Source organism: Haliaeetus albicilla, chromosome W, assembly GCF_947461875.1.
Source record: "Haliaeetus albicilla chromosome W, bHalAlb1.1, whole genome shotgun sequence".
Classification (NCBI taxonomy): domain Eukaryota; kingdom Metazoa; phylum Chordata; class Aves; order Accipitriformes; family Accipitridae; genus Haliaeetus; species Haliaeetus albicilla.
Window position 1 is genome coordinate 44,816,941 of NC_091515.1, and position 27,435 is coordinate 44,844,375.

Genomic DNA, 27,435 nt, shown 5'->3' on the forward strand with positions numbered 1-27,435 from the left:
CCCAGGCAGGGTAGACAGCTGTTCAGTGCCCTCCGTCTCCAACGCAGCTATACCAAAAGCCTATAGATACTCCTTTGGGTCCTTAAAATACCCTTTCCTGAGGTAGTCTATGCCAAGGATGCATGGGGCCTCTGGACCAGTCACAATGGGGTGTTTCTGCCATTCATTCCCAGTTAGGCTTACTTCAGCTTCCAATACAGTTAACTCTTGGGATCCCCCTGTCACACCAGAAATACAAATGGGTTCTGTCCCTTTATAGCTTGATGGCATTAGAGTGCACTGTGCGCCGGTGTCTACTAGAGCCTTGTACTACTGTGGGTCTGACGTGCCAGGCCATCAAATCCACACAGTCCAATAGACCCGGTTATCCCTTTCCTCCACCTGGCTGGAGGCAGGGCCCCTCTAATTCTGGTCAGAGTATCCAGTATTCACTTCTCGTAAAATTGGCTCAGAAGTCCCTTCAAGAGGATCAGAAATAAGATCAGCCCTTCTACTCTGTTTGGAAACTGGAGCAGCATTTTTCCTGGTAGAATCCCCTTTTGTGGTGGTTTTTCCTCGCAACTCACGTACCCGTGCATTTAGGACCGAGGTAGGTTTTCCCTCCAATTTCCTCATGTCCTCTCCCTGATCACATAGGTAAAACCAGAGGGCACCTCGCGGTGTGTACCTTCTATATTCTCTCTCTTGGGCAGAGGAACGCTCACTCCTAATAGCTGAGACATTGGTCCATACAGGTGGGGAGTAGGACATATCCTCTTTGCATTGCTGGACATCCTGGGACAGCTTCTCCACAGCCGAAATGCAGGCTTGTAGGGAGGAGGAGAGATTTTCTTTGTATTGCCAGAGTTGGCAAGGCACTTCATCCTCCATCAGTGCATCTTCATCTTTCCGGGTCAGTATTGCCAGTGAGTTGGCATAGGATGATGGTGCGCTCCATGCAAACTTCTGCCACATGGGTCATGTGCATGGGACTTCGTCTGGATCTTTGGGTAATTGTGGGTTGTCCGGGTCATAATGAATCATCTCTAGCACAGCTAATTCCCTCAGATATTGGATACCTCTCTCCATGGTGGTCCACTTGCCTGGGTGACATATAACATCTTCTTGAAGGGGTACCTTTCCTTCACACTTGACAGGAGTGGCCTCCAGAGGCTGATGGCTTGTGTCCCTTTTCCAATTGCCTTGTCAATGCCACCTTCCCTGGCAAGCGATCCCAGCTGCTTGGCTTCCCTACCTTCTAATTCCAGGCTATTAGCCCCATTGTCCCAGCATCGGAGCAGCCAGGTGATAATATGCTCACCTATACAGTGGCCAAAATCTTTTTGCCTATCCTGCAGCTCACTCAAGGATAGGGACCGGGTTATTACCTCTGGTTCTGCCTCTTCCTCCTGTTCCCGTAATGACCCTGGCTCATCTTCCTCCTTCGCTAAGTGAACTGATTTTTTTGTATATTTCTTTTTCTGTATGGGGGCAACTAAGACTCATGCAGGATGGTCTGCTGGTTCAGTTGCAGTATCGCTTGCCAAGGTTTGGGTAGTTGCAGTGCCCATCGCCAGGGTTGGAAGGACCACATTGCCTGTCGCCAGGGCTTGGGTAGCCACAGTGCTCGTTGCGGGGCTGGAGGGGTCGCAGCACCTGTCGCCGAGGTTTGGGTAGCTGCAGTGCCTGTCGGCTTGTTGTTAGGTCCAGAGACCTTCTCTTCCCCTTGAGGGTACTGAGTGGTGTCAAACAGGGCTCGACAGGCATGGGCCAGGCCCCAGCACATTGCAGTGATTTGTATCTCTCTGGAGCTACCAGGGTGACTGCATACATTTCCCAAATATTTTACTAGTTCTTCTGGATTCTGCACTTGTTCAGAGGTGAATTTCTAAAACATTGGAGGTGCCCACTGTCCTAGGTACTTGCCCATACTACCCCACACACCCTGCCACTCATGATTATCCAGCCTCGGGGCAGATATCTGGGTGATCTTCTTAAATATTTATTTAACCTTAAACAAGAGCTGAACCACATTCAGGAACATGCTAGTTCCTAGCAGTAGGGCTAGGACTGTGCTGGTCTCAACATCCCAAGGGTATTCAAATTTTCCAAAATTCTCAAATGCCATTGTAACTGGACTGAAGGAGAAGGGAAAAGGGAAGAAAGGTACCCCACCCATAGATCGGCTTTCTGAGGAGGAAACGTAAAGGGTGTAATTATTAATAGTTTCCCACAGATGGCTCCCGAAGTATAGAGGTGACGACAATGCTGAGTGCAAATACCGGATTAATCCCACAACCGATAACTTTATCGTACCATAAACCAGTGTTATACAATATATCAAAGCGAAAACCTTAATCCACCTCCCACAGATGATAAGCAGCAGAAGAGGGACTACATACAGCAAGTGAGGTGATACATAACAGAACTTTAAAAACCAGAGCAACAACTCTAAGAACACATAAATCAACATAATGACCAGCAACTATTAGACCAATATAATGAATGCTTATAACAAATTTGTTTTAATAAGCTCTGGTCAGGTTTATCATTATCTCAACCCTTCGTGCCCCATGTCGGGTGCCAAAATGGACTGTCATGGTTTAACCCCAGCCAGCAACTAAGCACCACGCAGCCACTCACTCACTCCCCCCACCACCCAGTGGGATGGGGGAGAAAATCGGGAAAAGAAGTAAAACTCATGGGTTGAGATAAGAATGGTTTAATAGAACAGAAAAGAAGAAACTAATAATAATACTAAGAAAATGACAACAGCAATAATAAAAGGATTGGAATGTACAAATGATGTGCAGTGCAATTGCTCACCACCCGCCGACCGACACCCACCTAGTCCCCGAGCGGCGATTCCCTGCCCCCACTTCCCAGTTCCTATACTGGATGGGACATCACATGGTATGGAATACCCCGTTGGCCAGTTTGGGTCAGGTGCCCTGGCTGTGCCTGTGCCAACTTCTTGTGTCCCTCCAGCTTTCTCACTGGCTGGGCATGAGAAGCTGGAAAATCCTTGACTTTAGTCTAAACACTACTTAGCAACAACTGAAAACATCAGTGTTATCAACATTCTTTGCATACTGAACTCAAAACATAGCACTGTACCAGCTACTAGGAAGACAGTTAACTCTATCCCAGCTGAAACCAGGACAGGGGGTGGAAGCCAACCGACACAGCATTCACCTGTGCACATCAAACAGAGAAATGAGTGAGATTTTTCTGTGTCTTCCAATGTCAGGAGGACTCATAGAAGAATTGGATATTTCTGTATGTTTCTTATTATCCTATATCTGTTTCCCAAATAAATTCTCATTGAAATTTCTAATAACTAGACTCATAGTCTAATTTCATAGTAAGTATGTATTGTCTTTCACTGTCATGGCAGAGAAGTTATTAGGAATCTGTTAAAGGAATTCACCTCTGTGCTATCAGACACTTGCTCTGTAACTATTCAAATTCAGTGCTGGCAATTTGGGCTTCTTAAAGAATATGTGGAGCCACAGCAAATTCCAAGAACCAGGGTAATAGACAAGTGAATAACAGAGTAATCTGAAATAGCTTCAGTAGTTGAAAGCCTAAAGGAATTTCCATCTTGAGGGCTTAGTTAACTAAGATTTAGTAAAGCTATTCAGCAAGCCATCAATTTGCTATTCTTTAGCTTTGCACTGTTCAAGGTAGGTAATCACATATAGTGGTTGGTGGTCATACAAATTACCTCTGGGTGAAATGTACTCCTTTTTTGTTCCCTTGCTCAGCAAAGCATTAGAAGTTTTATACAGTAGAATACTACTCATATCTTTGTCTGCTTAATGCAAATCTCCTAGCTGAATAATCAATTTTATATAGTAATTCTGTAAAATTAGGACATGCTATTTTGAATAAAACAAAGGAAAGCAGGGAAGAAATTGGAATTTTTTTTTGTTTGGATATTTTATCCCTCCATTCTGGTAAAATGTCTGATTTTTTACTTTGTCTTTTCCCCTTTTCATAGTCCATTTCTGACCTGGAGAGACATACAGCATATTATTGTCAGGACTTCACGTACAGGACATCTGAATGCTAATGACTGGAAAACCAATGCAGCTGGTTTTAAGGGTGAGAGCTTCCTTTCTTCTTTATCATCAGAGGCAACATAAGTTTTGACAGTTTTTAAGAGGAAATAATCTCAAGTAGTTTGGTTGACCCTGTGTTGTGTATAGCTTTGAGTCTTTCCATTAACAAAAGGGGCCTATCTTCTCTTTTATAAAGAAATGCTCTAAAAATGGCCAAAACCAAAAATGCAGCTACAAAAGGCATCGGCCAGATCCTGGTAGTCCCTTTTGGTCCTAATTTGTGCAATGCTGGCAGAAAAATAAGTAAATCAGGTGTTTTAAAATTTATCCTTGTATAGCTAGTATACACATAAAAACGCCTAGAGTTAGAGTTGTAGCAGTTACTGGATTCAGACCATATTCTCATTTAGGATTGCTGACAATTTTGATTAAAAAATGCAAAACGGTGTTCTCAAATTTCAGAATTATCTGAATTACCCTACGTTTTTCAATATTTAAGATTTAGGACAAAAACAAATGTTGAGTTATCAAGACTTTTAATGGGACAGAAATCATACTCTTCAATCAGCTCTAATGTAGGTTTCTAAAAATTTGTAGTGTCTTACATTTTTTGTATTAAAATTACCTCTTTAGGCTGTATCTTCTATAATGTGAGCAGAAGTACACAACTTTGCCACTAAATAAGACATATATTTTCAAGATGGGTTAAAACTGGGCCTTGAATCCATAAAATGTTATATTTCAACATGGGTTGTCTTCTGATTCCCATTCACTAAACTCTAACTGCTTTCAGTCTGGATTGCATCTAAAAAAGAAACCCCCAGAATGTCTTATTTCTGGTTCTCCTTTCATGAGAATTCTGACCAAGACTGCAGAACTTCTTTTAAGATGAGCATATGTCTTGAGAATTGAACTATTTTGTGCTAGGATCTCTTGAGACCAGAATATAATATATAAGAACCATCAAATATTTACACTAGTTTCATTTTAAAACTGAAGCCTAGTGTTAATCTATTCTAGATCAAGGCACTGCTACCATAGAGCATCTTTAATATATCATTCTGACCTATGACATTTCTGCTGCAACTGAACAGAAACCAAACAAATACAACTTTAATTTTTGGATCCAAACCAGACCCTAACTACAACAGAGAGATTTAGAAATGAGTATTTGACTCCAACCCCTTCACCACATGAAGGTTTTGACCTGGTTTTGTCCCATTTACAACAAGCACATGCCCACATGCAAAAACACATACAGTGAGAAATAATACCTTAATTAGAATAACATTACAGTATTTGTTATTGTGAAACATAACCCAGTTATTTTGGCAGGAATTCGTGACTATATTATCATTTTGTTGGAGCTATCTGAAATTCAAACAGTAGTTTTTCAAGTAGCATAAAATAGTTGGGTTTTTTTCCCCCTAACTCGCTTGCAAAATTCTATCTTCTTGTGTTTTTCCACTTGTTTCCTGAGAAAGGAAAACAGTCAATGATCCACTTCACAGCAGCTGTCATTCATTAGCAAAAGAGAAGTCACTCTAACACACTATCATTAACAGCATTGGCAGCAGGACATGGACTGTTATACCACTGTACCTAGCTTAATCTGGATCCTTGGAGCCACACATTTTTCTATTTGTTGTAGCAGATATATATAGAAGAAAAGTGGTGAAAAAGGTTTTTCCTCCACTTGTGCAAAATCATGCACACAGATAAGATCAACTGGGGGACTGGGAGTCAGGAAATACAACTTGATTTGTCAGAACTCCACTGTAGAGTCCATGATGGAACTGAAAAAGAGGAAGACAAAGTGCTTCAACCTCCATGGAGCTCAGGAATCAACTTTAACCCAAATAAAAGCACTAGTTTTAAATTATCTTGGCAAGTTAGGCTGAGCAAATGCTTCTAATAAAAATCCAGCTCTCTTTAAACCTCTGTTGGTTTTAGAAGAAGAAAAAGCAAAAGATTTAGATTAAGTCACAACATTCAAAACTGGACTCAACTGGTGTTTGCACACCACTGCTGGCAAGACTGAAACGATATATTACTATTGCACATGGCAACATTTAGGATAATATTTGACTATTATCCTTCACTATTGCCAAGAGTAACAATTAAAGAATGTTTTTTAATAGATTAATTACTCTGATTAATCCAAGTTCCTTAAGGAAATGTATCATAATTTTGTTGATGACAAGATCCATATTTCTTCCAAGACATGTTCTTAACAAGGTAAGGGTGAGGAAGTTTTTTTTCAGGTTTTTTTTAATTAACTAAAGAGAATCACAAGAAATAACCTGCCTTTCTTCCATGCATGCTGGGGAAGAAAGAAAAAAAAGAGAAGAAAAGGAGGGACAGACTTGCTCCTTTAGAAATGAGAACTGAAATGATAAAAACAACAAAAACTTGGAAGAACCTCTCACTCAAAAGGTCATCAAAAGCTGGTAGTTGAAAGTGGGTCAGCATGCCTTTTCAGTAGGATGTGTTTCCAGGCTGCATGGCAACATTGTCCCTCACTATAGTCCTTTGCAGTCTTTCTCTGTTGCGGAACACACAGAAGGAGCTCACAGATGTCATTACTGACTGCAAGATCTCCATATTTCTGTCTAACATTATATTGTGGTTTCAGCCCACCCGGTAACAAAGGACCACGCAGCTGCTCGCTCCTCCCGCCCCCCTCCGGTGGGATAGGGGGGAGAATCAGTAAAAAAGAAAAAAAAAAAAAACCGGAACCTCGAGGGTTGAGATAAAGGCAGTTTACTGAGACAACACAAAAAGAGAAGTTACAACAACGGTACTAATAAAAGAATATACAAAAGGAGTGATACACAGTGCAACTGCTCACCACCCGGAACCCAACACTCCACCACTTCCCCCACCAAAAGCCGCCGCCCCCCCCATTTATATACTGAGCATGATGGCACATGGTATGGAATAGCTCCTTGGCTAGTTCAGATCAGCTGTCCCGGCTGTGCCCCCTCCCAGGTTCCTGTGAAAATTAACTCTATCCCAACTGAACCCAGGACACATTAATAAAAAGAAAGATTGCTTCATGAAAAGCACTTGAGCTAGTCAGTGATTTGCTAAAGTTATTTGTTTCATTTTCTGGCAAGTAAACAGCATTCATTAAATGTATGTCAATAGAATAAAGAAAGGAACGGGCAAGAATTTTTTATTGTTATTTTTTTGTTTTGTTTTGTCATCAGCCAGCAGGTATCTATACACAGGAATTTATTACTTGATAGTCTCAAAAAGAAAGATTGAATACTCATTTTAGAGTATTTTTCATCTAGTCAGTTGTAAATATAATTTGTCACTAGATAAAGAGATCTATTTGGCTCAATTTGGCTTCAAAATCAGAGTTTTAAAAAATAATTAAGCAGCTAATTAACCAGTTATTTAGACAAATACTAGATAATATCTCTTTTTGTGAAGATACCAAAACTGTTGAACTGTTTCTGCTATGGCAGATTGGTATGCAAAGGCTCATTGTTCTGTTAATTGTTTGGTCAACAATAGAGCTTGCCACTGCGTTCATAAAAAGGGAACACTGCATTAATGCCAATTTGTTTCTGGGTTGAAAAAACAAAAATTAAACACTGCAGTTTTAAGAAAAATTATCAAATCGCCTGAACAATTCTTTATATGTAACTGAAGCTCCGTATACTGTCAAAGAAAATTCTCTGGGGAAACAGACCATTCAGAGTGAAGGAATACTATTAATTTTCAGGGAGATTTTAGAGAACATCCTTCAGTCTTCTTGGCTCTAAAACATAGATAATAACACTTCACTACAGTGAAAAAAAATGCTACTGAAAGATAAATGAAAATCAAAACTCTAGCCACTTTTTTCCATTTCAAGACATTTCTAGGCCTGGTGGAGGTTGTCTTCCTACAGAAATTGAGAACAATATCTCATTTGCTGGGGAATAACAACAGACTAGCAGAGCTAAATCCCATCCATTTAGATTAGCCAAAGTATCACAGTTGGCTACTTTAGGAGAGAGAAGTGGCCTTTGAATATAATTTTTTAATTATAGTGTTACAGTGTTTAATAAAACTGGTGATTATTCTTGTAAGCAGAGCATTACCAGTTCTGGGAATGATGAAGAGACAAGACTTTGTTCCTATGATTGGTCAGATATAAATTGCTGTAAGGTGACCAGTAACCAGGCACAAATTCAGAGACCAGTGAGAAAATCTGCACAAGAGCATGTACATTTCAGAGAAAATAAATAAGCTATCCATAAGCACCATGTTGCATATTTTAAATAATGATTTAAAATTATATTTTGAAAACATTGTTAGAAGCTGGTATAAGACTCCTGAAAATGGCAAACACTCAAGAACTGATATGTCAACCAAAGCTGTATATATATCAAAAGACCTTCCAATCTTACAGATTCTAGCTGGTATTTGTATATGGCACTAAGAGCCAATATCAAGTTCTACCCACCCCTACAGCCCATACACACGGTGCAAGGAGCATGTAGAACATGGGCTTTTAGTTTGGCTACCAGTTTTGGGTTGTTTGGCTAGCTAACACCAAACACGTGAAATTGCATTGATTTTACTTTGTAAGAGTGGAACAGACTGTATCCTATGCAAATTAGACTAATGATTTTTTGTGACTGAAAAATGAAGCTGGTATTTTCAGGAAGACAACTCTGCTGTCAGTAAGTGTCTTCTAGGTTCAACTTGTTGAGGAACATCGACAAATTAAATCTCATGTGACTTGTTTCTCTCACTCTCTGGGGGGCTTTGTTGGCTCGAGGCAATGTTTCCTCACCAGAATACCCCTAGGCCCATGTCCTCTGGTCACTCACTCCTCTTAGCAGGCCCACAGCTTCATTGCCAAACCATGACACAGAGCTATTTCTGCAGCTTTACATCACCCAGGGAATCCTGTTAAGCTACATTTTGCTTCCAAACACATTAGTCTTTGAAAAAGGCTCCAGCTCAGCAGTGTCACTCTCTAAACTACTGGTATAAGGATAACATCAGAAAAACCTGTCAAGGACATCAAACTATTAGAGTATGTCCAGAGGAGGGCAACCAAGATGGTGAAAGGCTTTGAGGGCAAGACTTATGAGGAGCGGCTGAGGTCACTTGGTTTGTTCAGCTTGGAGAAGAGAAGGCTGAGGGGTGACCTCATCACAGTCTACAACTTTCCTCAAGGGGGGCAGCAGAGGGGGAGGTGCTGATCTCTCTCTGGTGACCAGCGATAGGACATGAGGAAATGGAAGCTGTGTCAGGGGAAGTTCAAATTGGACATTAGGAAAAGGTTTTTCACTGAGAGGGTGGTCGGTCACTGAAACAGGCTCCCCAGGGAAGTGGTCATGGCACCAAGCCTGTCAGAGTTCAAGGAGCGTCTGGACAACACACTTTGGCATATGGTTTAGTTTTAGGTAGTCCTGTGAGGAGCAGGGAGTTGGACTCGATGATCCTTATGGGTCCCTTCCAACTCAAGATATTCTATGATTCTATGATCTAGAGTCATATTTGCCAGGCATTAAGCCACAGGATTTTAATATTGTGGGAATTATATTTATCAAGAAACAAGTATATAACATGCCATTTCCAAATGTGCGGCGCACAAATCAGAATCTTGAGTAGGCAACTGAGAGCAAGAGTCTGGAAAAGCAAATACATTTTTGGAAAGACAATCCAACCATATCTTACATGTTCATGACAAAGTCTTCAACCTATGTGGCTATTTAAAGTCTGAGAGATATGTTGGCACTCACTCGCATAGCTAGGCATTAGTCTTATATTACATGGACTGGTTAGATTCTTCTGAATACTTTTCATCTTGTAGCCCCTGCTTGGTAGTTGTTGGAACACAGGGTAGCATTCAGTTTAGCACCGGGAAAGCAGGCAAGCAAACGAGCTAAAATTATTAATTTTAATTAATAATTAATTAGCTAGTCTAACAGTGAGCAGAAGTGCCACCACGTCTCTCCCCAACATTGACAGAGTATGTGTGATAGGAAGAGGTGTCCCCCCTCAGGAATTTCACAACTGCGTTTAAATATCATAGAAATCAAAGAGTCAATACCATCACATTTATTGTTGCTTCTTACAGAGAGCATTGCTGTAGTTAAAGAAAATATTGGAGGTGGGATTTGGAAATGAAGAGAGTTGAGGACAAGGGGCATAAAATGAATTTTTTTAGTGGAAAGTTTAAAATGATTGTGGCATTTTATTTTCTGGTCAATGCAAGCTTTCTAGATGTTTTTTGGTTCAGCTGGAAGCCATGAATAATGTTTTAAAATGTAATATTAAAATTGCATTAGGAATTTTTCAGTGTTTCATATTTTAAACCCAAAGAAATTGCCTGGTATCTGAATTCTGCTAGCCTTGAGTGAGACCTAAAAATTCTCCTTGGGATTTGGGGACGGTATCTGGAAAATATATTGGATTCTGCAGCCTAAACCATGATTGTTGGGTTGTTCTGGGTTTTTTTCTTTTTCCCCAGCACAAACTGAGATCTACCCAAATTCGCTCTTGGTTGGAAGACATGTAAGATGAGGAATATATCTGTATAGTTTGAGAGATGGAGATGTACAAAGGAAGAGAGAGAATCTTTCAGAGAAGCTAGGGAGGTGTCACTTCTCCCAGCCTCAAACTCTTAATTGTCAAAGCTTCTCATTACTCACCAACTCTGCAACACTTTGTTACCTGCTGGCTCTAAACCGCAAAGAATGGAGTTGTGAATTTAAAATGGAGTCTAAGCAGAAATTTCAGGCTTATGTAGGGATACATAAAGAAAAGTAGATTGACATTTTGTGCCGTAGTTGTTTGCTTTCCTATTGTGAGCCCAATTTACACCTGTTTTAAAATGCAAATTAAATGGTTCTAAAACAGGAATAACAGCAGACAAAAGGCTAAATTAGGCTTTAAATTTCTATTAGAATAGCACTCAGAATCATCACCAATCCATGATCAGCACAATAGACAAAGAATTTTAAAAGATAGTGCCTCTGCTCAACAACTTACAGACCTGATGTCCATCTGTCCTAGATATAAAGATATGCACAATTACTATACTCTGCAGATCCTAGTATTCCAGACATTTCCAAGTGGATTGACAACACTAACAGTACACAGACCATGGGAATAATAACCTTTGACATTACTTTCTTTTAACAAGCCCAACTCAGACCTTTAGCAAAAGTCTGCAAAAGATTGGGTGGAGGGGAAATGGAGGAACAGAGTCTTCCCCTGTGAACACATAACCTCAGAATCTACCACTTAATACGAAATGTAGATTACCATTTTGCAGTATTAAGAAAGAAAAACCAGGAATACTGAATTAAAAAGTGAATGATAAACCAATACAATTCTCCAAAGCAGAATGCTTTACATATAGATGCCATGGTTTAATCCCAGCCAGCAACTAAGCACCACGCAGCTGATCACTCACTTCCTACCCAGTGGGATGGGGGAGTAAATCGGGAAAAGAAGTAAAACTTGTGGGTTGAGATAAGAACAGTTTAATAGAACAGAAAAGAAGAAACTAATAATGATAATGATAACACTAATAAAATGACAACAGCAATAATAAAAGGATTGGAATGTATAAATTATGCACAGCGCAATTGCTCACCACCTGCCGATTGATGCCCAGTTAGTCCCCGAGCGGCGATTTCCCCCCGCCCCCAATTTATATACTAGATGTGACATCACATGGTATGGAATACCCTGTTGGCCACTTTGGGTCAGCTGCCCTGGCTGTGTCCTGTGCCAACTTCTTGTGCCCCTCCAGCCTTCTTGCTGGCTGGGCAGGAGAAGCTGAAAAATCCTTGACTTTAGACTAAACACTACTTAGCAACAACTGAAAACATCAGTGTGTTATCAACATTCTTCTCATACTGAATCCAAGACATAACAATATACTAGCTACTAGAAAGAAAATTAACTTCATCCCAGCTGAAATCAGGATGCAGTGTTACTGGTCCAACTATCTGTATCAACTTGGCTGATTGTTTGACTTCCTTTTGCCTCAGGTTACTGATCTGTATCTACTGTATAGAACTACCAGGATAGTGTGAAGTCTATTTACTTAATTAATATTTTCTGTGCTTTGGGATGAGTTTGGTATAATTTCAATTCTAAAAATTTGCAAATTATTAAATAATTTGCAGAACTTTATTACAACTGTATGCACATTTATATATAACCTTTCTCTGCCAAAATCCTGCTGAAGCCCTATACTCAGTCAGGAATTTGAGTGTAAATGTTCCTCTGGAGCACCAATGCCTCTGAACAAACACAGCCATTGTGCAAGAGGGAAGTTCTGCACTATGTGTCTGATACATCTAGCAGCACAGAAATGGTATCTTTGTTTCTCTTTCTAACCATCTGTCAGCATTTCCACTTACAGTTCCTTTAACTCATCTGTCATCATCTGTTCTGAGATGAAGCCTAGCATATAGGCTTTCACCAAAAGGTGTTTTTATTATTTGATGGGATGAAATGACAAGTACATTTGGCTGCTTTTAAATCATTGGGGTATTCTAAATGTACCTCCAAGGGTAAACTTGCCCCTACTAAAGAAAATGTTTCTTTTTTATGTATTCTACAATGCAGTCACACAATGGCTTGTTTTGATTAGAGAAAATTTGCAAGCTGTCATTTTCTGCAACGGATCTTTGTGCTTTTTGGGAAAATGCAACATAAAATGACTGTCATGGAGTTTCAAAATTATAGCTTCCATTACTGTAGATGAACCTTAGTCAACTTTGTTTCAGCAAACTTTGTTTCCTCTTTTAAATGCACATAATCCTTAGATTTATTCCATTCACATAAGTTGTCTCATTTTAAGCAATATAAATACATGTTTTTTTTATAAAATTGTTATATCTGTAGTAGAGGCTTTATGGTTTACATCCAAATCCTGCTGCAGAAACCCAAGAGAAGCAGCAGCTTGTCTGTCTTAGCAATCATCAGCTAGTAGTAGTCAGGTTTTCTGTTTTTATAGCAACCCTGCTCCTTCAGAGGAAGAGAGATAAACCAGTCTTCCTGGTCACTCTGCTGAAGTGCACTGGTACTTTCTGTGACACTGAAGAAAATATCCCCATATGCAGGGCACAACAGAATGCCATGTGCTCTGAAGACTACTATGGTTTACTCATACCTAAACAAGCTCTGAAAAGTAAATCAGATTCTGATTCAGGTCTTGCTGCAGGAAATGAAGAACTTGGCATGGCCATACTGGATACACACAGGCTCTCAGTGCTGACCGCTGACCGTGGGGTGGCTGAATCCCACTGACCTGTGCTTTGAGGCTGCTAACGCTTGTGAGAGAGGAAGGTATTTGGGTGGTACTTGCTGTCACTATTAGTAGAGTCTGATGACCCAAAACTATTGCTTTTAGTCCTTATAGTCAACCAATGTCTATCTGCTTAATACACATTTTAAATACCTGAAGTAGATAATTACTGCCAGGATGTGAATGAAATAGTGTCGGAGTGGGAAGACGGTCCCGGAGTAACGATGGAGTCTCAATATGAGTATGGTCATTCTCCTTTATTACAGGGTTTTACAGGGTTTATATAGAAAAAAGGTGATAGCACGCGCTAGCTATAACGTTATGATTGGCTAAGCTTCTATGTCCATGCGCCTTATACAATACTCTAATTGGTACGATACCCCGTTTCACGCGACACTATCTTATTCTCTATTGGCTGCGCAAACTTCTTCACGAGGTGTCCAGCAGTTACTGATCTCATTCTTCAGCATCCAGGTGTTGTTTGTCAGGCTCTTCTTATCTTCCTTTTTCCCAGCGTACAAGGACACAGCATCCTTGTCTGCTCCAGTATTTTGTAAACTTATGCTTCGTTCCCACATAACGGCTGGATTGCTCACATGCCTTCGCCCAGCCAAGAAATCCTCAACAATTCCCCCTTTTTGTTTTTGAGCAATCCAGGCTTGCTTAATAACTTGGGATGCCATTTTTCCTTAACAAGCTGAACAAGGTAAAATTATTACAATACCTAAAATCACAATAACTACAATAGTGCCCATAATTCTTCGAGCCAAGCCGTTACCCCTAATGACCCGAACCATGAGGACCATGAGGAAGATAAACCATCCATACATTCTTGTGCCATCTTGCTCCGCGAACTCAGCCCAGCAATCGGTAGGTGCCAGCTTTCCGTGGGCATCCCCACGGAGGCAACGATGGCCTCACCGTACACCAGCCCGATGCTCTTCGGAAAATCCCGGTATTTATACATTTGCAGAGGAACGGGTTTTGGCACACGTGGCCAGTGGGTGCCAAAAGTCTGCCTCGGTTGCAATCTATGACACATGCGCTCTCTGGCCAGGCGCGCTGCACGAGTCATAGCCATCTTGTCTATTGGTTCGTGGGCTTTATGATGCGGTTGCGGTGCACAGAGAATCCTGACCTGTTATGTTAACCAAGGTGACCTATACATTAGTTTTTGACTGAGGTGGTATTCATATTGCCACACCATCTATGATGCTCCAGATGATGATGGTCATGCAAATCGAACAGGAGTCCGTCGTGGGCCTGCATCTGTGGAAACACAATCAACCTTGTTCCCAGGTTATTAATGGAAATAGACCTTACCCCTAATTTTGGCTTTAACTAACTTTTACGTTTACCCCACACTGTCTTCCCGTAATCACACTATGTTTAACCAAATTATGCTTAACACACTTTTTACCTAAAGCAAGTTCTATATACAATAAGGCACGCTGTTCTAAAACCCTCTCTGAAGGATTCAATGTCCGCTAGTCCTCTAAAGTGTAATACTCTATTAGTCAGAATCTGTCGGATCAGTGGCTCCAGCACCCGCCGGTGCCGTGCCAGTTGCCATGGGGACAATTTCGGGTCCAGCATCAGTGCGAAGCCATGGCTTGACCCACTTAGCCGGGATCCAGCAAAGGCCTCGATCTGTAAGCAGACACATATACCCTCTCCCAATAAGTTTTACTTCTGCTGGTCCGCACCATTTCCCAGATTCTGGGTCCTTATACATTACCATAATTCCTGTACTTTGATGCGTCCTTTTTGCCTGTAAAAGAGCATGATGCACTACCATTTGTGGGTCTTTGTGATCACCTGTCAATCTAAGATAATTTAGCACAAATAAGGCTTTGGCTAATTGCTCCTCTGGAAGTAAGCCCTGGGTTCCCCCTTTTTGTTTTTGCAGCATGCTCTTTAAGGTTTGGTTGGCCCGTTCGACAATAGCCTGTCCTGAGGGAAGATGTGGAATACCCGTACCATGGTGAATTCCCCACAAATTACAAAATCGAGCAAATCGTGTAGAACCATAGGCCGGGCCGTTGTCCGTCTTAATTTCTTTAGGCACACCCAGCACTGCAAAAGAAGCATGAAGATGTCATTCAATATGTAAGGCCTTTTCTCCAGTTTGTGCCGTGGCCCACATGGCAGCAGAATAGGTATCAATACACACATGCACATAACGCTTTGCACCAAACCACATGACATGGGTGACATCCATTTGCCACAACTGCAATGGCAAGAGACCTCGTGGGTTAACCCCACAGCCCAAGCCCAGCCCTTCCTTTTGACAGTCGGGGCATGCTTTAACGATACCTTGGGCATCAGTGTGTGGTAAGTCAAATTGCTTTGCTAACATCCTAGCGGGTTGGTGCAAGAACGCATGTGATTGCCTTGCTTGTTGAAAGCAATTCCCTGGAGGAGGCTCCCATGCCGCTGCAACCAATTGGTCAGCTCTGTCATTTCTCATTTCTCATCTGCACGTGCGGTCCCACGAAAGAGTTCTACCAGAGGGGCCATATCGTTATTAGTGATACCGCAAAGATTCCGCACCCACTGGATATCTCCCACAAGCTTCTGGACATCATGTACCGTTGAAATTTCTAACATTGCCAGCATCTATGTGTCACCTCAAATACTTCCAAGGTGCTGCCTTTTGCACCTTTTCAGGAGCAATTATTACTCCGCGATGGCTTGAGATGTCTTGTAATTGAGTTAAAATTTCATCTTGTAAATGTCATCCATATAATGATAAATTATCAACTGAGGAAACTGTTTTCTTACAGGCTCTAATGTCCAGGCCACATACACCTGACACATCGTGGGGGAATTGCGTATTCCTTATGGTAACACGACCCAATGGTATCTCTTATAGGGCTCTGCCTTGTTAATTGATGGTACCGAAAAGGCAAACCGTTCAGCGTCATCTGGGTGCAAGGGAATGGTGAAAAAACAATCCTTTAGATCTATAATTAACAAATCCCATTCTTCTGGAAGCATAACTGGAGACAGCAAACCTGGCTGCAGGGCTCCCATGCTGTGCATCACTGCATTATTGGTGTATTCCATGGACTAGTAGAAGGAACAACATGTCCCGCTCTCAATTGGTCCTTAACTAACTCTTGTATTTTTAGCAGTTTTTCAGAATTTAACAGCTACTGATCAATTCAAACAGGCTCATTTGTTTTCTAGCTAATTTTTAGGATTGGTTGTTCCTCAGTGACTGTTCCTAAAAAGGATGGGTCACTAATATTGTCTTCATTTGGCTCAATAAATCACGGCCTATGAGGCCAAGCAATTCCTTTGGGGTAGTCATGACATACGTATGTGTCATAATGTGCTCACCGTCGGGGAACACAAGTGTAATCGGTAGCTGACTTACTAAGGTGGCTTGTGTGCCCCCTATCCCTGCAATACCAAAATTTGGATTGATCAATGGTCATGATGGAGGCCAAATATATCATGAAATAATCGTAACATTAGCTCTTGTATCGATTGTCATCCGTTTCTTGATGATAGCTCCGTCAGGCCCTTCCAATTGCACTACCTTTTCTGGTTTACCTTTTGTTATGTCCCTGGCAAAGTATACCTGCGGTTTCCCTGTGGAGCTGAATCTACCATCTCCACATTGTATTTCACCTGGGTTTGGAACACACGACCTGAATGGAACTAATTGTGCTATTCTGGTACCTTTAGGAATAGAAACAGGAGGGATTAAAACATGAATCATAATTTTCACAGTCCTACAATAATCTGTATCAATAAGCCCTGGGACTACCAGGATTCCTTTTAGAGCTGCTGAAGATCGCCCCATTAAAAATACGCTAAGCCCAAACCCCAATGGTCCCTTTATGTTGAATGTGTACTGCGGTTTCCACGTCCACTCTGGAGCTTCCTGCAGTGGCGGATCTGGCCGTTGCGAGGCTGCTTGAGGGCTGGCAGCCCAAACCCCTTGCATTTGTGTTGTCGTGCAAGGGGCCTTCGTGCTCGGTGTAAAGTTTTCCTTCTTCCTGCATTCTTTGTGGTATTGTCATCTTTCTTACAACTGTTGCCACCGTCTTTTTGTTAGCAGAAACTCTACATTGGCTCTTGATGTGTCCAAGTTTACCACAATTAAAACACTTGTCCGAGGGTTTCTTACTGGCTTTATCAATAAGCGGATTCTGTACTGACTCACAGCAGTCTTTAATTTCTCAAGGACTTTCCCGTCTTTTTTTTTTTTTTTTTTTTTTTCTCCACTGTCTCTGCCTTTCTTCTGCAGCGGCTACTGCAGGCGGCTCCGCGTCTATCGCGGGCGCAGTTGGTTTCACCGTCTCTGGTTCCGAGAGGCGGGATGGATGAAAGGGCGGGGGCGGGGGGCGGATGGTTCTGCCTGGGGCCGGCCGTGGCCGTGGCTGGCGGCGGCCATTCCATGGCCGGCTGACACGCGCCGCTGCAAGGCGGCGGAGGGGGGGGGCGGAAAGGGGGGAGGAGGGAGGGGGGGGAATGCGGCGGTTCTTGATCGTCTCCCGGGCTTCCTTCGTCCTCAGAGGAGGAAGGCTCAGTGTCTATTACCGATACTGACCGGGGCTGAGATTCCCTCGGGCAGCAATCGGCACTCCCTTGTTTAGGATCACACTGTCCTGTTTCTGGGTCGCCAGGTGAATTATTTAAAAGCTCAGTAGCTGACGCTTTCATAGGGGCAACAACCCCTCTAGCGGTTTTCGTGGTTTCCGAGTCGAAAATACGTGTGGACTCAGGAATAGTAGTCTCAGTGTCCAACATTGCGGAGGCAGCCTTGGCCATTTTTTTTTCTGCTATCATTTGTAGAAGGTGATTCATTACTTCTCGCCAAGTCTGTCCAAAAGCTTTTGCAGTACGACTCCCCTTAATCGTCTTGTCCCACAACTTATCTTCCAGTTCACGCCCCTCTGTGACACTGAACATAGTCTCAGGAGTCTTAAAACATCCTCTTTCTTTTCCCCAATGACAGAGCTCTTGGAGCTTTCGTGTGCTCACACTGGCCTCTCGCTTTGCGAGAATTAACAGTGTGAGTGCCGCTTCACGATCCATAGTAAATAAAAGCAGTCTTACTGGTGCAGGTCCAAACTGGTGCACGCAGTTGGATTCCAGCTCTCTGCCCAAATTCTCGCAGATGCTTTTCTGCTCCGCCCCTCCCGTCTCCGTCTGCTCCGCCAAGTCTTGTGAGCAGATTTGAGAAGCCCTCCGTCTGTTCTCGGCCCAGTTATAACAGATTTGAGGGTCCCTGTTCGGGCGCCAAATGTCGGGAAGAGCGGCCGGAGTCAAGAATCACACTCAATATGAGTTAACATCTTGCTCCTAATTTAATCAACTTGATGAGTTGTTTTACCATTGTCTCGATCCCTCTCTTAGAGAGGATACTTGTGAGCAACGTCGCTGCAGCTTCTATTTCCATTGCTGCGCCTTGTCCTCTGGGAGACGAGAGGCCACCTCGAACCGTTGTCTGCTCTGACTATGCACCCAAGCAGCACTTCTCCCAGCCATTAAGTTTTCCTACTCCCCTCCTCTCGCTGCTTACCGCAGTCTCGGAGAATTCAGTCGTGCAGAACCATCCTCTGCTACCAGATGTCGGAGTGGGAAGACGGTCCCGGAGTAACGATGGAGTCTCAATATGAGTATGGTCGTTCTCCTTTATTACAGGGTTTTACAGGGTTTATATAGAAAAAAGGTGATAGCACGCGCTAGCTATAACGTTATGATTGGCTAAGCTTCTATGTCCATGCGCCTTATACAATACTCTAATTGGTACAATACCCCGGTTCATGCGACACTATCTTATTCTCTATTGGCTGCGCAAACTTCTTCACGAGGTGTCCAGCAGTTACTGATCTCATTCTTCAGCATCCAGGTGTTGTTTGTCAGGCTCTTCTTATCTTCCTTTTTCCCAGCGTACAAGGACACAGCATCCTTGTCTGCTCCAGTATTTTGTAAACTTATGCTTCGTTCCCACATAACGGCTGGATTGCTCACATGCCTTCGCCCAGCCAAGAAATCCTCAACAAAATAGTGATCTTGAATTTAATTTATGTCTTAAGGTGACGGTTTTTAGGGGTTAAGTGGATGCAAAGTCTCAAAGAAGGTGATATAGTGTCAGAACTGGATATAGAATCTATTCACAAAGCTACACTGGCTGCTGGAAGTTTAGCTTCTACTAGCTGTCCCACCAGTGGTCCTGGAAGATCTATATTTTATTTTATCAATGAATAAGAGCTTTCAGTCAGACAGAAAACTATAAAATACAGAGGGTTGATTTCTTTGTCAAATACATTGTCAGGTAAATCCACAGTTAGTATATTACTAGAGAAATTAATTGTACTGATACAAGTATCAGTAAGTGACATAAACACAACTGGAAGCTTAATAAAGGCTATTTTTAAGTATTCTGTTTGTACTTTTCTAGTTATAGAAACCCCTCAATTTTTCATTGTGCACCTTTGTAACAGCCACTTTTATAACAAATTCATTGCACAACTTTCTGTCCTATATATTCTTCTCTGGTATGATGGTAAGATTAATAAAATAATTTTAATAACCTGCATTAATTTTTAATAATTTTTAATAACCTGGATTGAGGGGAATTATGTGGGGAGGAAGGACTGTGTTGTTGAAAGATTGAAAAATTTGGGGTTTGGTTCTGTATAAAATATGAATATGCAAATATTGTACTTAATTTAAAAAGCCTGAGGGAGTGGATTTTACAACCAAGAGCAAAAAAGAACGTTCTTGCACAGTTGTGTTATTGGCTTGTAAAGCAGTTATGCATTTCAGAAATCACATCCTGTTATCATAGATTACTGGTCATAGGTTGGCACAAAACAGGGTAATTTGCGATTAAGGATATGGCTGAAACAAGATTAATTCTCATTCAAGATCAATGTTCTCTCAGTTAAGACATGGCAAAACAAAATGAAAATAGTTTAAGCAGTGTGTCATTGTAGCATTTCTCCTTTTTTTTTGTCCCTTAATTTTCTTTAAACGACTGGCTTTCCTAGTTGTAATTAGAAGTATTTTGATATACTAAGCAAATGAAAGAAACTTAAAGTAATATACAGTTAGAGTTCTATATTTGCAAATAAACTATCAAATGTGAAATAAATATTGGTGTAGGTTGGGTTGAAGTAGTTATAGAATGAGAGTAACTTTTTCATTTTAATATATTTGAAATCCTTTAACTAAAACTGAAACAAATATTGACTACGGTTCTATGAAATACTGAAATTCCTTTTGATAAGGAAAAGGAAGTAAATAAAAGAGTAGAAAGGGGAAGTTTTTCATTGTTAAAACATAGATATTTTGGAGTCTCTGTTGTCAAGCACACAGTTGCCAGCATAGTACCTGGCATCAGATGACTACATATATGCATTTCCTAATCAGGTGTAAAAAAAATGGTCCCATTTGCTCTAACTAGAGTGCTAGATACACTTGCACATGATCACCTCTCCTTGGTGAATGTGTGCACTAGTACAGTTGTGGAAACAAGCTCAGACTCACTTAAGTGCTTTGGTACAGATAACTATGTAACCATTCAAAACTTGCCAGAAAAATCTTTCTTTCTCTACACACATATGCATACACACACAGACACACAATTGAATTACAGAATAGAATAACAGAAAACAAATGGAAAAAAAACCAAAGAAAAAATGTGTAGTCCCATGTCTTCCCATCTTGCTAAGCAATATTTAAGAGAATCAAAGCATAAGGGGCATTTCAGACTCTTATTTTGTATTTCTCATTCTGGATGAGACTGTAGCAAGATCCTAAGGTAGCGTAAATTGACAAGTCATAATAATTTACATATCAAACAGCTGAGTCTAGTTTAGAACAGCCGCATATTCCTGGTTTGAAAAACTAAAGGTATTGCAGTTTGTCTTGCCTACTGATTTAGTATTTGATATCTATTATCAATTATCACAGATACCAGGAAATATTTGTATTTCCAATGCTGCTTTTATGGTATAGAAAATTAAAGGCCAAAAAATATAGTGGAAAGAAAATATCCTGCAGTGCTTTTTGTCAAGTGAGCAGAATATCAAGAGAAGCTTAGCATCTAAACTATTGATGAGACATCTTGATGATAGGAAATGAAAACTGCAGCATAACAAATTTAGCTGCACTGAGGTGCTGGAAATGCTGTTTTCAGTGTTTGGGCACAGTTTTCCTGGAGTCTGCATGATTTTGTGTTATGATTTATCAATACCAGAAATTCATATTTATCTTAGTCAAGTGGATTATATATTCTGTCTTTAGATTTGTGGCTTTACATCCTCTTTGTATATAAATAAGGAAGCTATTGAATTTTCAGTAGCAGTTTGAGACAAAAACAAAGGGATTATGAAAAAGCAGTGGAAGTCTATCCATTAGCTGAGCAGTCCTTGATTTCATGCTGAGCTAATAGAGGTACTGCTCTAGGTATAAATAAATGGACTTTAGCCCCTAGAAATGTTATTTTCTTTAATGATAGGAAGAGTAAAGAGATTAGCAAAAAAGTGATATTTACTTTGTGTTCCAGAAGGCAAGTTTTTCTCTGAAAGTTTTACTGCATCTGTAAAGCTGTGTATGCATATGATTTTGCAGAAATAGGAATGGGTCAGTTTGCATTGCTGCATGAGTGGAGGGAGGATTCAAGGATGGTTCTGCCCATGGATGTTGCGGAGGATCCACAGGGGACATCACACACAGACCAATGTGATCAAGTGAAGCCCATTTACTACAACTTTTAACACAGTTATATACCCTATGCGCTTATGCACGCGCCTTATACAATACTCTAATTGGTACAATACCCCAGTTCACGTGGCACTATGTTATCCTCTATTGGCTGTTCAAGCTTCTTCACGAGGTGTCCAGCAGTTACTTATCTCATTCTTCGGCATCCAGGAGTTGTTTGTCAGACTCTTCTTATCTTCCTTTTCCCAGCGTACAAGGACACAGCGTCCTTGGCCGCTTCAGCACTTTGTAAACTTATGCTTCATTCCCAGCTAACGGCTGGATTGCTCACATGCCCTTGCCCAGCCAAGAAATCCTCAACACATGGACACCTTCAGCACCAGGAGATCAAAGTTTGCAACTCTTGAGCTCAACAAGAGCAAAGAGACTGTCCCTTAACCACCAATTTATGTTATGCCAAACTCATATTCCCCTTCCATCTCTGAAAGGCAAATATCTTCTTACAGAACAGCACTACACCCCCTCAGAAGCAGACAGAATGATTATTAACTAAAACATTAAATATCAGAGCAATGGATGTAGTGTAAGAATAGATGAGTGACTGCACAGATAAATATGCTTTGATCAGAAGACGTTGTTTTTGCAAGATGTCTATGACCAGGGAGTTTTCCATCACGAGGACCCTCTTCACAGTATGAACATTTTTCTCCATTTAAGCCTTCCTTGCCCTTCTTCTGCATGCCCTCATCCACATGTAAAAATAGAAAGTCTCTTTCCCCATCCATTTGTTCATGGAATACATTAAAGAGAATTCAGAAATCTGAAGAAGGGTTGAATTTCATTATCTTCATATACTCTAGTCCTTTTGTTTCATTTCTGAAAACAATACCTGCCTTATTTGGCAGAGGTGCTGCGTTTAGTTCTCTCCAAATGAACATTTCCATGCTATGTGCACTTGAGTTTGGGGCTGAAGGGGAAGGAGATGGAAAGAGAACAACTTCATTACACAGATGTTATGCCTTGCAGGAATTTCCTTTAAAGAACCCTCTTCAGTTGGCAGTTTCAGACAGCATTAGATATTGCCATATTTGGAAAATGGAATCCTTAAGTACCAAGTATTTTTATGCTTTGAACTGTTATTTGACAAAGTTGGGTGGTTTGGTTTTTTTGGTGGAGTCCTCTGAATTCTGGTTTTGCAATGAATAGAGGTTGCTTTCATAAAAACCCTCTGCAAGGTGCAGTTGGAAAGACTTATGCCATGCCTTGTCACATTAAGTATTAAAATAACATTTATGTTTTTCTGAGGGTTTTCTGGTAACACTGTCTGTGGTAGCAAGATAAACTGACTTATTAATACAGTATTATTTGTGATCTAAACTCCACCCTCCAGAAGCTTTTTTCTTTCACATCCTCACCTCAGGATTTTACCAAGGGCACAGATTTGTCACAATAAAACCACATGGTTATGGTGAGCAGCTCTTCATAATTTATCAAAATTCATTTGCAAGCTTCTGTTTTGATTGAACAGCAACCAAAACCACATAGCTAATTTGAAGATCAGTAAGTAAAACTTCGAGTCTGTTTTATAAGGCTGTTTATTACTAATCCCTTTACAAACTAGACATTTTTACTGAACTTGATCTTTAAACAGAAATTCAAAGCAGTTATCTTTTTACCCTTTGTGAGCTGCTGGAATACTTGAGACAGCTGCATCAAGTACTCAAAATTACCAAGAAGTTAAAGATTATGGGACTGGAGCAAATGTTGGAAATACCTCATCTTGTCTGGGAGTTTTACATTTGAAAGTTCAATCCTTCTTTCACATGCATGTAAGGAAAGATGATGCTTTAAAGACTTCTGCTTCTTTGAGTAAAAGGCATTCAGGCATTAAGTTAAACTGCTATGCATTAAATTTCTTGCAAGGGGACAGTTGTTGTCTCTCCATAGAATGGCAGGCAGGTAGAAGTAAGGTTGGACCATCCAGGAATGAGCATCAGCAGGATGCTATCTTCCAGGCATGAATGCTCAGTACCACTGCATGCTGGTGAAGGGTCTGGAGAACAAGTCCTATGAGGAGCGGCTGAGGAACTGGGGTTGTTTAGTCTGGAGAAAAGGAGGCTCAGGGGACACCTTATCACTCTCTACAGTTACCTGAAAGGAGGTTGTAGTGAGGTGGGTGTTGGTCTCTTTTTCCCTAGTAACAAGTGATAGGACAAGAGGAAATGGCCTCAAGTTGCACCAGGGAAGGTTTAGATTGGATATTAGGAAAAATTTCTTCACCGAAAGGGTTGTCAAGCATTGGAACAGGCTGCTCAGGGAAGTGGTTGAGTCACCATCCCCGGAGGTATTCAAAAGATGTGTAGACATGGCGCTTAGGGACATGGTTTAGTGGTGGACTTGGCAGTGTTAGGTTTACGGTTGGACTTGGTGATCTTAAAGGTCTTTTCCAACCTAAATGATTCTATGATTCTATTCTATGTGTAATGCATGCAGTAGGTAATATCAGAGGTCAGCAGCCATGCTACAGCTCTCTCCAGCAATAACTTCACTGACCTTCATCTGCAGAAGTGCAAAGGAGGTAGAGAAAGGAGCCTTTCAGATACATGTTCTGCATGAAAACCAGATTACCTTTAAAGCCCTGGACTTCAAATACCATAACTTTTTACCCTCTTCATGCAGAAAACTTTAGGGAGATGATGGATCTAGCTGGCTGGCTGGCTAGTGGGGAATATGCTGCATATAAGAGTAGGAGAGCATCTACATGCTACACTCAGGAAAGTAATGAGCATACAGAAGTTATAAAGACAGTCTGTTCCTTCGTAAATCCAGTGTCTCAGTTGCCTTCAATATTTCTATGTGTGTGTGTATTTGGTATTTGAGTGACAGAAATAACTCTTTGTATTAGGTTTGCATGGCAAGGTTTTGGTAGCTGGGGGGGCTACAGGGATGGCTTCTGTGAGAAGCTGCTAGAAGCTTCCCCTATGTCCGACAGAGCCAGTGCCAGCCAGATCCAAGACAGACCCACTGATGGCCAAGGTCGAGCCAATCAGCGATGGTGGTAGAGCCTCTGTGATAACATATTTATAAAGGGGAAAAAAGTTGCTGCGCAACAGAAACTGCAGCCCGAGAGGAGTGAGAATATGTGAGAGAAACAACTCTGCAGACACCAAGGTCAGTGAAGAAGAAGGGGGAGGAGGTGCTCCAGGCACCAGAGCAGAGATTTCCCTGCAGCCTGTGGTGAAGACCATGGTGAGACAGGTTATCCCCCTGCAGCCCATGGAGGTTAATGGTGGAGTAGATATCCACCTGCAGCCCATGGAGGACCCCACGCCAGAGCAGGTGGATGCCTGAAGGAAGCTGTGACCCCGTGGGAAGCCTGCGCTGGAGCAGGTTTTCTGGCAGGACTTGTGACCCCATGGGGGACCCACGCTGGAGCAGTCTGTTCCTGAAGGACTGAACCCCATGGAAGAGACCCGTGCTGGAGCAGTTAATGAAGAACTGCAGCCCAGGGGAAGGGCTCACGTTGGAGAAGTTCGTGGAGGACTGTCTCCTGTGGGAGGGACCCCACGCTGGAGCAGGGGAAGAGTGTGATGAGTCCTCCCCCTGAGGAGGAAGGAGCGGCAGAGACAACATGTGATGAACTGACCGCAACCCCCATTCCCCATCCCCCTGTGCTGCTCGGGGGGGGTTAGGTAGAGAATTCTGGAGTGGAGTTGAGACTGGGAAGAAGGGAGGGGTAGAGGGAAGGTGTTTTGAGATTTGGTTTTATTTCTCACTACCCTACTCTGGTCGATTGGTAATAAATTGAGTTAATTTTCCCCAAACTGAGTCTGTTTTGCCTGTGATGGTAATTGGTTGAGTGATCTCTCCCTGTCCTTATCTCGACCCACAAGCCTTTTGTTATATTTTCTCTCCGATGCCCAGCTGAGGAGGGGAGTGATAGAGCGGCTTTGGTGGGCACCTGGTGTCCAGCCACAGTCAACCCACCACATTCTTCTATGGTTCTTTACACCTTTTAACATTATGTTATATAAGTGGACCAGGCTGAATCTGGACAAAGGGCAATCTGAGGCAATTGTACTCCCTGGCATCCTGCAGTTCTGGCCCACCCTCCTCATGGTAAGGTAATGTTATTCATGCTGGTCATTAGCTGCTTCTGTAATAAAGTAATGAACAGATTCAGTGAACAAATTAGATATATGTTCCTGGTGAAGAGATTTTTGAGCTTTGAACCAAAGCAAATAAGATGTAGGAAAAAAAAGCAGTTGCTGTTAGCATATGAATCTCTGGAATTATTCTATGATTAAAGTTTTTATCAAGGTTACAAGTTTTTTTACATGGTTTCATCCTATAATTGCATTCTGCTTGTACCTTGCAGTGAGCCACCTCTATGGATTTGGACTGATGGATGCTGAAGCAATGGTGATAGAAGCAGAAAAGTGGACAACAGTTCCTCCACAGCATGTGTGTGTGGAGAACACGGATCGGCAAATCAAGTAATACCTGCTGCCAAAACTCTTGCTGGCATTAACTTATGGAAAGAAGTTGGATATAATATACCCCTCCCTTGCATTGTGTTTAATGGGTGATTTTGAAAGCTACACTGAGGATCCCTCTCACCTTCAGATATGTCAGATCATTTGCCTGTAAAGTTTGTTCCCTGCAGTTCTTGGAATGGAATTTAAAGCATGTCCCAAAACCTGAAAGTATAAAACAAGTCAGGCTGGATGTTAATTGATACTGGCATAGATGATGCTCTGAAGAACAAGACTGTCTAGTTGAGTGCACTGCAGTCATCTTTGTAAGATGAGTACAAACTCAATAGTCCAGTGTCTAACAGACAAATATTCTTTTCATTAAAATCTTATCATATTATCACTCTGAAACAGTCTCAGGAGAGTCTCTGTCTCAGAGGCTAAGACTAAACTAGTTTTGCTTGCTAGGATAGGGTCTCTATAGAGCCAGGCTTAAGAGTAGTATTCTGTACATGCACTCTGTGGATATAGAGAGAGCATCAGTCATAAGGCACATTTCCAAAGCCTTAAAATCATTGAGGAAAGTTTTTATTTGATAGATATACTTGACAGTCTAGGTCCATAACTGGTATAGTCTGCAAGAAAGCCATGCCAATTTAAACCATCTGAGTCCAATACTGTTTGGCCACTGTTTGCTACAGTTAATATGTAATACTTGCTATCATATAAGTAAGGACTATGGCTATGCCAGGCATTTCCTGGTACTTAATGACCAGCTGTCATCCCATGACAATCCCAGCTGGCCACTAATCCACAAAAGATGCTCTGTCCCAAAGTTTTATTCCTATTACAGGTCTTCACTGACCTCTTTTAGCATGTGTACATGTCAGTATAGCCCTTAATAGAAAGCCCAGTAATTGCCAGCGACTGCAGTAAAGTTACACTA

General features: G+C 41.6%; 1 protein-coding gene across 1 annotated transcript in view; it reads left to right on the forward strand.

Moving 5' to 3' along the window:
• LOC138683546 (proprotein convertase subtilisin/kexin type 5-like) overlaps window positions 1-27,435 on the forward strand; it is a 244,874-nt gene that overhangs the window by 185,170 nt on the left and 32,269 nt on the right. Inside the window, exons 10-11 of the mRNA XM_069775528.1 lie at window positions 3,983-4,086; window positions 26,393-26,510. Of these exons, the coding sequence (XP_069631629.1) occupies window positions 3,983-4,086; window positions 26,393-26,510 (222 nt within the window). The remainder of the gene's footprint in view (window positions 1-3,982; window positions 4,087-26,392; window positions 26,511-27,435) is intronic.